The 12,092-nt window shown below is 32.9% G+C and overlaps 1 protein-coding gene across 7 annotated transcripts in view; it reads left to right on the top strand.

Moving 5' to 3' along the window:
* The window catches only part of SCN1A (sodium voltage-gated channel alpha subunit 1), an 80,395-nt gene that overhangs the window by 58,285 nt on the left and 10,018 nt on the right, over window positions 1-12,092 (top strand). For all 7 annotated transcript variants that reach the window (XM_087434948.1, XM_087434946.1, XM_087434950.1 and 4 more), the window contains exons 19-21: window positions 341-514; window positions 3,138-3,260; window positions 10,255-10,536. In XM_087434948.1, the coding sequence (XP_087291074.1) occupies window positions 341-514; window positions 3,138-3,260; window positions 10,255-10,536 (579 nt within the window). The remainder of the gene's footprint in view (window positions 1-340; window positions 515-3,137; window positions 3,261-10,254; window positions 10,537-12,092) is intronic.

Below are 12,092 nucleotides of genomic sequence, written 5' to 3'. Positions count from 1 at the left end.
GCCAACAGGAGCAAGCAAAAGAAATGAAACAAAAGAAATAACTTCAGGTTGGTGTAGCAGCATCAGGATATGATATCAAGAACTATTTTCTAAACATGTCAAGTTAATTCATTAGAATTATGCTTTTACTTCTTTCTTCTGGCTATAATCTCAATGGGGAGTATAACTTTTCCCCTGATCCATTAAAAGATCTTTGAGAGGAAAAACACCAGCAATAGTTACTGTTCCTCTGCCCTCCTATTCCAATGAAATGTCATATATATAGAAATATATATCAGAAAAAATAGCTTATATAGTATAATAGTTTTAGAAAACCAAAACGTATAACCTTTCTGTATAGGCATTTGAAGATATATATATTGATCAGCGAAAGACGATTAAGACAATGTTGGAATACGCTGACAAGGTTTTCACCTACATTTTCATTCTGGAAATGCTTCTGAAATGGGTGGCATATGGCTATCAAACGTATTTCACCAATGCCTGGTGTTGGCTGGACTTCTTAATTGTTGACGTAAGTATCCTCCATATCTTTGTCTTCCATTCAAGGTAGTTTGTTTTATTAATATCCTAATTCCAAAATAGTGAATCTCTGACCACCATGTTGTGTTGACAGGATATGCTACTTAATACACACTAAACTAATTTACTGAATGGTACTGTAGTTTTTGTAAGAAATAGGCTAATTGAGTACTGATTTAGCGTTGGGGGGGTGAGATTTACGGTGGTTATCTAGGATAAAAAACTGAAAAAAAAAATACATCAGCAGTTTGCAGGGAAAGTGGTGAAATAGGCTATATTGCTTAAATTACTTATATTGTGACTCAAACAGACTCAAGTTTGAATCCCAGCCCCACCACTGATGGGTTGTGCGCCACTGAGTAAGTTACTTGGCTCCTGACTCTGTAAAATGATGATATTAGTTTGTACGGTATTAAAGGCAATCAATAAACAGTGATGATGGTGGGAGCTACTGTCAATTTTTAAAAGTTCTCCTTGATCTACTCAAAGTTCTTAAAGGATAGGTTTAAAGCCTAGATGACGTCCATTACAGGAAGTAAGATGTACAGAGTGTAGGGGAAAACTCTACATCATGCAGTTCAGGAGTTTCCCTAGAATGTAGCCTAGTTTAGCAGCAAGCCTGTAATGTACCAGACAGCCCACAGAAATTTGTGTATCCAATGATTAATACTTCATCAACCCTAAAACAAGTGACTGCCTTCGAGATTTGTTAAACATCATGTTTCATGTTATCAATTTGGCATAATTTCAGCTATAGAAGTGTGTACAAATTATCACAGACTTCATAGGCAACAGTTTTACCCTCAAAGATAATAATCCAGCAGGATTATGCAGATTTCTTGTGGAAAGTATTTCTAGAGCTGAGTCATGCATACATCCTATCTCCTTAATTTTGAACAAAGGCAAAGCCAGAGCTATTTGAGAAGCTTAATAATGTTACTGTGAAACACATGAATTGAGAGAAACCTCAAAAGAATAATTGCTTCATCATATCATAAAGAGAAAAAATTGCTAATATTGAGATTTCCTGCATTAGAAGTTGTATCATATTTCAACTCCTCATAATTTTTCACTCTAGACTTGAAATCTAAATATAGTGTAACCCTTTTGAAACTGCCTGAGCTTTGCTTTTTTCTATTATACTTATTACATGCCTGAACTTTTTAGTGGAAGAATGATAATTTTACTTATTATTACAAGTTGGTTTTTAATAGCCGTTTCTGAAATATTTGAGGAAAATAATTCTTTTTTTTGTGTGTGAGGAAGATCAGCCCTGAGCTAACATCCATGCCAATCCTCCTCTTTTTGCTGAGGAAGACCGGCCCTGAGCTAACATCTATTGCCAATCCTCCTCCTTTGTCTCCCCAAAGCCCCAGTAGATAGTTGTATGTCATAGTTGCACATCCTTCTAGTTGCTGTATGTGGGACGCCGCCTCAGCATGGCCAGACAAGCGGTGCGTTGGTGTGCGCCTGGAATCCGAACCCGGGCAGCCAGTAGCGGAGCACGTGCACTTAACCACTAAGCCATGGGCCAGCCCCTGAGAAAAATAATTCTATAGAGAATTTTGTAGTTTTGCAATAATAGTACTTTTATTTTTCAATGTTCTATTTTAATTATTTCATAAGGATCAGTGCATTACTCTAAAAAAAGATGAAAGAAATTATAGTGCATCTCCAATAATGTAAAAAGTGTATTAAATATAGGGCAACTAAATACACTTAAAAATGGAAAATTTTGCAAACATAGTGTCCATTGTATTTGGAACTGTCCAATACTAGCCACTTTAAAACCAAAGAAATTATAACTCTATTTGGGTATGGAGTCTTGGTAAATTCTTTATTTAAAGAATTAGACATCTAATATTTTTATTTCTTAGTCAATGCATATTTCATACAAATGAAGTAAATTCATTGATTGATTTATTTGGTAAATATTTATTGATTGCCCAATTTGGGCCAGATACCATGGCAGAAGCTGTAAATTAGTATAGAAAAACTTGAGGAAGTTTCATGATGGAATTACTTTTGAGTTACATTATTTACACAGGAGTAAACTTTAGACAAGGGAAAACACAAGATACTAGCAAGACAAAAAAAATCACCTTTGAAAAATCAACTTTGAAATTAATGTGATTTAACACATTTATTTCTGAGAGTATCAACTATGATCAGCTGAACATATCAACGCAGGATAGAGATTTGCTCTTCCTGATACGATAGCAGTTTTTGTATTTTATTACTAGCCAGAGGCAAAGCCCTAAATTCAGCAGAAACTTAATAAAATAAAGGAAGGATAACCAATGACATTTTCTTACACCTGGATTTCTTCCTTTTTTAAATTAATTTTTATTTAGTTTTTTTAAATTAAATAAATTATTTTAATAATAAATTAATAAATTATGTGACATTTAAGGATTTTTAACTAGCTTTTAACATTTTGAAACACTTTTTGCATCAAACTGAAAATATTTCCTTAGAATTTTAAAGGGTTTACTGAAAATATGCCACCATTCATCTTCTGAATAATTATAAGCAAAAATTGTGTTTGTTGTATTACATAATAACTACAAATTGAATAACAGTGATTCTATTCATTTATTTGTTTTTTGGTGCAGGTCTCATTGGTCAGTTTAACAGCGAATGCCTTGGGTTACTCAGAACTTGGCGCCATCAAATCTCTCAGGACGCTAAGAGCTCTGAGACCTCTAAGAGCCTTATCACGATTTGAAGGGATGAGGGTAAGGAAAATGAAAGAACCCAAAGTATTGCGTATAGCCGAAATCAAATTAAACTAAATTTTTTTTAAAAATATGCATGCAAAAGGAATGGCAAATCCTTGCAAAATTGCTACTTTATCTTTATATCTGTTGCATATTTACTTCTAGGTGATATGCAAGAGAACTTAGGCCTCTCTTGAAATGATATAATATCATTTATCTGCTGTGCTCATTAAAATGACTTTATTTCCTAATCCATCTTGGGAGTTTCCTTACAAACCTGTATACAAAAAAGCAGATGCACTGTTAAAGTGCTCTGTGTAAAGATATGATAATCGACTAAAGTGAATTCTACATCATGTGCTTCTCGTTTGTGATGATCTAAACTGTGCTTAACAAGTTTTCATAATATGACTCATATATGTGCCTAAGTATAAGCATAAAGGAAAAAATTAAAAATTGTCAAAATTTTGTCTGTATGGTGCCAAAGTTTGCATTATTTGAAGATATTCAAGGGCAGATTTTAAATATTGACTGAATTTTGAACTTTTTAAAAAAGTTGTGTTAAATATAGCCTCAATTTGTAACTGCGTTAATCTTCTTAGTTTATATTGTTAATACTAACTTAAAGATTATATATAAATCCACACAATTTTTCATGACAATGAAGTAAAACATTTATAACATAATGAATGGAAAATATAATTTTGACTCATTACGGTAGATGATTCATAAATTAACCGTAACTTAAATCTCATTTATCAGAGGCGCACAAAGTTTTATATTACTTCTTTTAAGGAAATATTAAACCTATGCTTCATAACAGATTAGAAATTTTGCCATTATTGACTTGTTATTTTCCATGCCTTTTTTCAAAACATGAAACACTAATATATAAGATGTATAACACAAAAAATTAGTTCTGTTTTTTAAAAAATTAAATTTTCTTTTACCAAAACAAAGCTGCTGAATTAAGTGTGATTCCAATAGGAAAACATTGCTCTTTTGCTGCCTAAGGTTTAGTTGTGTTTATACAAATTAAGCTTTACTATAGACCTTCATTTCATTTTCTAGGTTGTTGATAGCGTTATGTGTTCTTTCTAAAATAAAATTTATTATAAATGTCATTTTTTAAGAATATAAGACTTGTCTTCAATTTGTCTAACATATATAAAAAAATTTTCCTCATTAGAAACCATTTAACGCAATATAATACACTTTTATTTCATTCCTCACAGAGATCCTCACATTTTTACTAAAATGTTATCGGAAATTCTCCCCAGAGTATGTGAAAATTAAGTTTATTTTCCAGTTAAAATATCACTGTCTTTTGTTTCAGACTGGCAGTGTCAGTTCTGGAGAAAAATATTGTTTTTATATATTCTACTTGAAAACATATCGCCTGAATCAAAGTAATACATTTTAAAAGTCTTCTGAAATCTGAACAGTGTTAAGCATTTGAAGTTGTTAGAAACATTTCAAATTTGACCTTTTGAAAGTTTATTAAATTGATGAGTCAAATGGCCAGATATTTTCACATTTAACACTTTATTTCCATAACAATGTTGGTCCTGTGGGTCTACCTTTAATTTCTACAGAACTAACCTTATCTATAATTATTGATCAATAATTTTCATATTATATGGAGAGGTTAACTTTTGGAATTTGGAGTTTCAAAAACATAAACTCCTTATAGATGCCAATAGGAGATGAATTAATTATTTAAATTATCAGATTTAGGAATATGGTTCCTTGCCTTGTAATGACAGCATATACACAAACCTAAAATGGCTGATCATTTCAACATGTATTTGGCATTGTAGAGACAAAATGACCTGACTAATGGTTCTATTTTTTGTATTTCTAGCGTTTGGATTTTTTGACTTTGTAAAAAATGTAATCATGGATGATGGTGAGGATGAAGTATATAATAATGATGATTATAATTGGGAAGTGAGAATTGAATATATTCAGAAACTCTCATTTTATTCTTTTCCCTAGCAGCATAAAATCACAATAGCTGTGTCAAAGCGTAAATCAGGGACTCATTTTATTTTTGTTGTTTTATCACTTTTTCAAAGCATGTGCTTTTATGCAACATTACCAAATAAAGCATGTTTTACTGTGCTTGATAAGAAGTTAGAAAGTAATAAATAAATTATCATCACGTTGCATTTTATGTTTTGCATGTTTTATGCACATTTCTGGCTGACAGCTTTTAAACATTTATTGTATTTCAAATTTCCAGTCCAAATTTTTCAACTTGTAAAATTGAACTGAGTGAATTGGTGTCATGAATATCTAGAGTAAAATAAAATTTGTATGTCAATTTGTATTTTTAATTTCGTAATCTAGGAAATCTTAAATACTTTCTTTTTCAAAAGAACTCAAGTCTTGATTGATAGGGAAACAGACAGAGAACATCATATACAAAAGTAACACCAAATGTTCTGTCATATCAGATTTCTAACTAATAACAAACTATATATTTCTATTTTATATAGGATAATCTTGCTCCAACTTGGATGGGGTGGAGCGCTGGTTCCTCCCCTCAGCCCTTTATTATGGGTACTGTATTACCCCTTTTGCTACCTTTCATCCTTTCACTGTGACTTTGTGTAGTGGGATGAGGGAGGGATTGGGAAGGGTACTATTGCACCACAGCAGGGAAAATACAGTATTTATATTCTAATCCCCTATTTTCAATTGTCTTAAATTTTCTTTTGAGAAAAATACCTATGTGAATTCACTCTCTATGGATTTGAACCCCAAGTGTTGATATCTTTACTAAGTTTCACTGAATATGATTTAGTTATGTGTATATTGAGTTATCCATTTATGGGCAGATTATCTGATTGGTGAGGGTGGGGGACCCCATTTAGAATGATTGCGTGAAAATTTTAACTTGTCAAGTTGATGATGCTGTTTGAGGCATAAAACCCTTGCCATTTTCTACATTGCTCTGGGTCCTGACAGTTACCATGCAGACACCAGCAGTTGATCTGTTGCCTTGTCGAAATGTGTGAGCAGGTCCTAGGGTGCAGTATTCCAGGTTTCATAAGACTGGTATTGATTGTGTAATCATTCTCATTTTTCATTAAGTATAAGTTTATAGGGGTTATTTTTGAAATGTAACAAGGCAAAAATATATTGAGTTGAGTAAGCACTCATGATTCGTGTTCTAAATGGAAAAAAGTTAATATAAAAGGATCCACTTATTTGAATTACACAGACTAGAACACTCACCTAGAAATAAAACAAAAACATTTTGTCTTGTGTATTAAGATAGAATTTAATGCATAAAGTCACTTCTTAGAATAAGTCCCTCCCAACTAACTTAGAAGATATCACAGTGAAAACATAAATAAAAATAAAACTACATTTTGTTTATTTTTGAAGTTTAGGAATAATGTGCAAGAGGAAAGATTTTATTTTTGAGGGAGAGAAAAAGTTGGAATTTTTTTTAGATAATTGATGTATCTTTCAAAAATAATCACCTTAATTAAACCCCACAATACAAATGTAGTCATTAGATTAAAAACAGATTCTATTATTCTTCTTCATACTTAAAAATGTGTGATTTCTACTTTGCCTACTTTTGATTGTTATCCATGGAGTTTTTCTGTATTTTGATTAGAGAAGCTTTAGAATCCATGAGTAGTATGGATTTGAAGTTCCATGACAATTCGTTCAGGCAAGAGGACATTTCTGCATGTATCAAAATTCCTAGCATTAATTTGCATATTTACTTGTCAATCTTCATTTTGTGTTGATTTAATCAAAATGCAGATAATGAACCAGAGACAGAAAGAGTTTCTATAAGGATGGGTTGTGCTACAATAGAGAAATTCTCTTTGATAATGTTTTGTAAAGTATTTGTGAGAAGACGCAACCTCTAGTATTAATTTATTAAGATAGTTCCTTTCTTAGACATCTCCTTTTATGAGTCCTGAAACCTCAATCTGTTCTTTCCAATTTATTCAGGCCAGTTCTGCCTAGTGCTTTCACCACACCAGAACCAATTATTGCAGTTCCCTAGAGCCTGAAAAGAGTTAACACAGCTCTCTCAGGGCTGCACCAAGGAATGGCTTGGGGCTCTTGGGAAAAGATAATCCTTTCTCTGATGCTTCATTGCCTAACAATGATGTTTTAAATATGAATGGAACTTTGTATAGTAAATTCCCCAGTGCTATGCAGAATGTTTTCTAAGATATAGTTTTTTTATCTTCATAAAAATTAACTTTTTCTCTGGGCCAAATGTATGCCAACATTGCAAATCATATTCTAAAAGGCACTGCTTCAGAGGGCTTTCTTGTATCATGAATTCCAGAGTTAATTTTAATGCAAAACTCATCCCCAGTTTCAAAGTAAACTTCTCAGACTTATTAGCTAACCCCAAATTTTTTGTTGTTCCCAGCTCTTTATTCTCATCCCATAACCAGAAGTAGCATTTAAAAATTATGCTTTGATCAATAAATGCTAAGCTAATCTTTACCTCATTCATTCATTCAACCAACCATTTTTGTATTCCTATATTCAAGGCACTTGAGGCCTTGGAGAATTAACAAATATATTTTGGCATGTTAAATATAAAAAAGAAAAAGCCTATGATCTGTCAGGATTACAGGAATGCAATTAACTCTAATACAGAGCAATATAGAGGGAGCAACTCTAGGAAGAATGAGGTAGAGGAGAAGGAGCACTAGATGCTCCTTCTTCTCTACCTTCTGAACTTACCCTATCTTAGCCTCATTTTTCTCATTTCCCAAATAAGAATACAATACTAAATTATCTCTACAGTCCTGTCCAGCTCTAGAATTCTGATTCTTGAATTCAAAAGAGGAAACACTCATCTTTATTTTGGAGGCTAAAGTGGGAGGTGAAGTTAGGTTCCATGAAAGAAGTGCTGCTTGAACCAAAGCTTGTGAGAAGAAAGAGGATTTCAGAAAGGAGGATATTGGACAAGGAATTTCAAAAGAAATGGCATCTCAATTCTCTGGTAATTATATTAGCATATGGTAATTACATTAGTGGAGTTGGCAGGAAGAGTACGTGGCTAGGGAAGTTGAAACTAGAAATGTAGATTGTGGAGTGATTTGAATATCAAGATAAGGAAAATATTTGATAATCAGTGGGAAGCCATTAAATAACTTTAAAGTGAGACTTGGGGAAGATTAATTCATCTTACATTGATCAAAGGAAGGACAAAGTTAGAAGACTCTAACCATCATGCAAGTATGAACTAACAGAAGCCAGAACTAAGATGGCAACAGTGAAAATGCAAAAGTGGAAAATGGAAAAAATGTGAGAAAGATTTTGAAGAAAGAAGTCTAAGAGCTACAGATTGATGTGAAAAGAAATTCAAGAAATAGGTATAGATAATCAGTGTTCTGCTCATGCTCTAAATTGGCTCTTGTAGGTAAAAATATGCACTTTAACATGGACTCTGTGTATACACAATAGAGATAGCTTTTTTATATGGATAGTAGGCACCAAATATTGAGAAAAGAAGGGAAATAACTTGATTTCAGCTTTCGAATTTTGAATCCAAGAGAAATCTAAGTGTATCCACACATTTAAAATGAAGTATAAAATAAGGACTTATTCAATCAATTGTAGTAATGCAGACAGCCAAATGAGATGAGATAAGGTGCCATGTATCAGCTTGGTAGGCTGCATAGACCACATGTTCAGGATCTGCCTGGATAACACAACCGACTTCATTTTTCCATGCTCATTCTCCCACCTTTGCTATTAATGGTTTTATTCTTTTCCTTTGGCCCACTTATGACGCTGTCTTGTAATCCTAGAAGGCCTAGCGTTTTTCACAGACTTTAAACAAGGCTCAGAAGCATAAGGAATTGGCTGATGGGTTTGTTTTTTCAGACAGGCAGTCAAAAAACTTTGTTCTAAAAATACACTGGCATCAAATGGCAGATGGAAGATATTTTGATGGTGGTTGTTTACTTTGGATCAGATTGACAAGAATAATAGAGGTACACGGGTAGAATTAACTTAGCTATTAATGTTCAAGTCTGAGGCATCATTTGCCACTTAGGAGCATTGTAGGGCCTGTCTTTTATATTCCGTCTTAGCTACTCATGTGCAGCTCCAATGGGAACTGTGGAGGAGAGAGCAAGAACAGCCATCCCTGCAGTGTTGCCAAATATGAAAACTCAGATTTTTAATTTGTGATCCAGAAATAAAGAAAAGAGGGGAAAAAACATGCTTCCATAGAAAAAGAGTAGATAATTATTTGCACAAAACTTGATATAATCACATCAGATTTGGGAACTATGTATGGCATCCTTCCTTTTCTTATTTTCCTAAGAAACTGATTTCTGTTATGTTTCATTTAAAGTAAGTTTATCGAATTAAACTCAGTAAATGAAACAACTGACATGACTGGAGCTTGAAATAAACGATGTGATGATCTAACAAAATACATAATGCTAAATTGTCTTGCTTCTTATGCAAAAATTATTATTAGTCATAGCAATGCATGAATAATTAAGGACAAAATTATATTAGGTATTTAATAATATTTTTATATTTATACATCTGAATTTTTAATTTATTAAAGTATATTGGTCAAATCAACTCATGTCCAAATATTTTAGTTTTGTTCTTTAATATATTGCCTTTTTAAAATGAGTTAATCTTCTGTATTAGGATTTCCTTCCTCTCTTTTTTCTAATAAACAACAAATTTTCTGAATTCATCTGGCAGCAAATTCCTCTGGTTTTGCTTTTCCTTTAATCTTTTAATACTTCGTCCTCTTTTTTTAAACTTCTTTTTGTTTCTTTGTTATAGTGTCTATATTTGTTTCCCTAAATGTACTGCTTAAGAAAGAATGGATTGCGTTTTAAGATTTTTTTCTTACTTTGCTTTTAAATATCCTAGGAGAGCCTCAATGATAAAAAAATTAGAAAGACTAAAGATTACTAGGGGATTGTCTTTTCTTTTTTTAACCAACAAGAATTCTGACTTTGCTTTTTTTCCATTTGTGTATTAGGTGGTTGTGAATGCCCTTTTAGGAGCAATTCCATCCATCATGAATGTGCTTCTGGTTTGTCTTATATTCTGGCTAATTTTCAGCATCATGGGTGTAAATTTGTTTGCTGGCAAATTCTACCACTGTATTAACACCACAACTGGTGACAGGTTTGACATCAGCGAAGTGAATAATCATTCTGATTGCCTACAACTAATAGAAAGAAATGAGACTGCCCGATGGAAAAATGTGAAAGTAAACTTCGATAATGTAGGATTCGGGTATCTCTCTTTGCTTCAAGTTGTAAGTAAATATTCTTTTCTCTGAAATTTCTTTGTTGTTTGGAATAATAACAAAGTAATGACATACATCTAAGTTACCAAGAAGAAAGTTTAGTTATTAAGAAGAAAGTTTATAACATATTTCTTTTATTCTAATTTTGATTTATTAATACAAATTTACGAGCCCAGATGGGTGGAAGTGTCAGTGTATTTAAGCAGTGCAGACATAGTCGATAGTGGCAAGGTATTTCAGTTCTTTTCAAAGGTCTTTTTCTCTTTCTTCCCATATTGTTCTCTCTTCCCATATGAACAAGTTGGTTAATAAATCAATGAGTTTGCTATTATGTTTCCTCTACTGCAATTGGAAAGCTTGGTTGACTTATGGATCACCCTCTCAAAACACACACGCTTAACACATCTGATTGCATTGTAACTAATTGATGAGAATTAACTGCTACTGAATTGTATGATTTGGATTGAAGATTGGGGAATGATATTTAGGTTTTAGGATTAGATCCTCATAGTGCAATGGAAATACTATGCGATAGTGCCTAACACGGACATGAAACACAAGCAGCTGTTCTCACCTCAAATGAACTTTCAGTACAATTTACCTAAGTTTATTTTATCTAAATATTAATTTTTTCACTTGTGGGTCTCTAAGCCTGACTTATCCAAAAGAAAAATAGTTCACAGTTTATAAAAATGCAAAAGATGACGGTCCTTTAAACATTTGCATTTGATGCTGCTTTTGGCTACAGCTGCCTCGCCAACAGAGCAATGCATAAAAACAGATTCCAGATCGTTTGAAAAACGCTGTAAAAATACTGGTCTATTTTGGCCGCTGAAAACTCAGCTTACACACACACACACACACACAGCTGTGTAAGTTCTTCCCTGTGGTTCTACAGAGTTTTTAAGGCAGAAATCTATTTCTGTTCACCAGGGTTATGTTTTCCAATCAGGAGACTAACCAAGCAAACAAACCTGCACTGGTCAAAACCCTCATGCAGCTCTTTCAGAGGTGTCTGTACTATGTTTCCTTTGCAAATTCTTCCTACCTTCTTGCTGGAAATTCTTATTTCTCCTGTAGATGTTTCTGACTTACTCTGCATGCTCATGCAATTAAAATAGAGATTTAAAAAATCTGGCAAGTATGATTTCTTTAAATATTATAGTAGGCACATGATCATATTTCCTTGGGCATTTATCCTAACCCTTAACTAATAACCACACTTGTAAATGTCACTAAAGCATATCACTTCCTCCATAAAATTGAGAAAATAAAAATGGAAAATTTCAAGCAATCCCTTAAAATGCTAAGTGATCCTTAAAATATAGGGTGAAGATCCTACATGAAGCCATTAAATAAATTCTGCTACTAAGAAACTCTAGAGTACTGCTTTATACTTGGCTTTATACAGAATCACCTCTCTGTTAATTAGTAACTCATCGAAATGGTTCCTCGAGTCACTTTTTTCTGTTCCTGTACCTAGTGTGTAATGGACTTGTTCTATCTTGACCTCAGCCACTGACACATTCAACATTTCTCTCTTTAATATACAAAAAAAAAGTCTA

The sequence above is a fragment of the Ceratotherium simum genome, chromosome 9 (genome assembly GCF_057802395.1).
Source record: "Ceratotherium simum simum isolate JZ-2026a chromosome 9, ASM5780239v1, whole genome shotgun sequence".
Taxonomy (NCBI): domain Eukaryota; kingdom Metazoa; phylum Chordata; class Mammalia; order Perissodactyla; family Rhinocerotidae; genus Ceratotherium; species Ceratotherium simum.
This window is presented reverse-complemented; position numbering and strand designations above follow the sequence as displayed.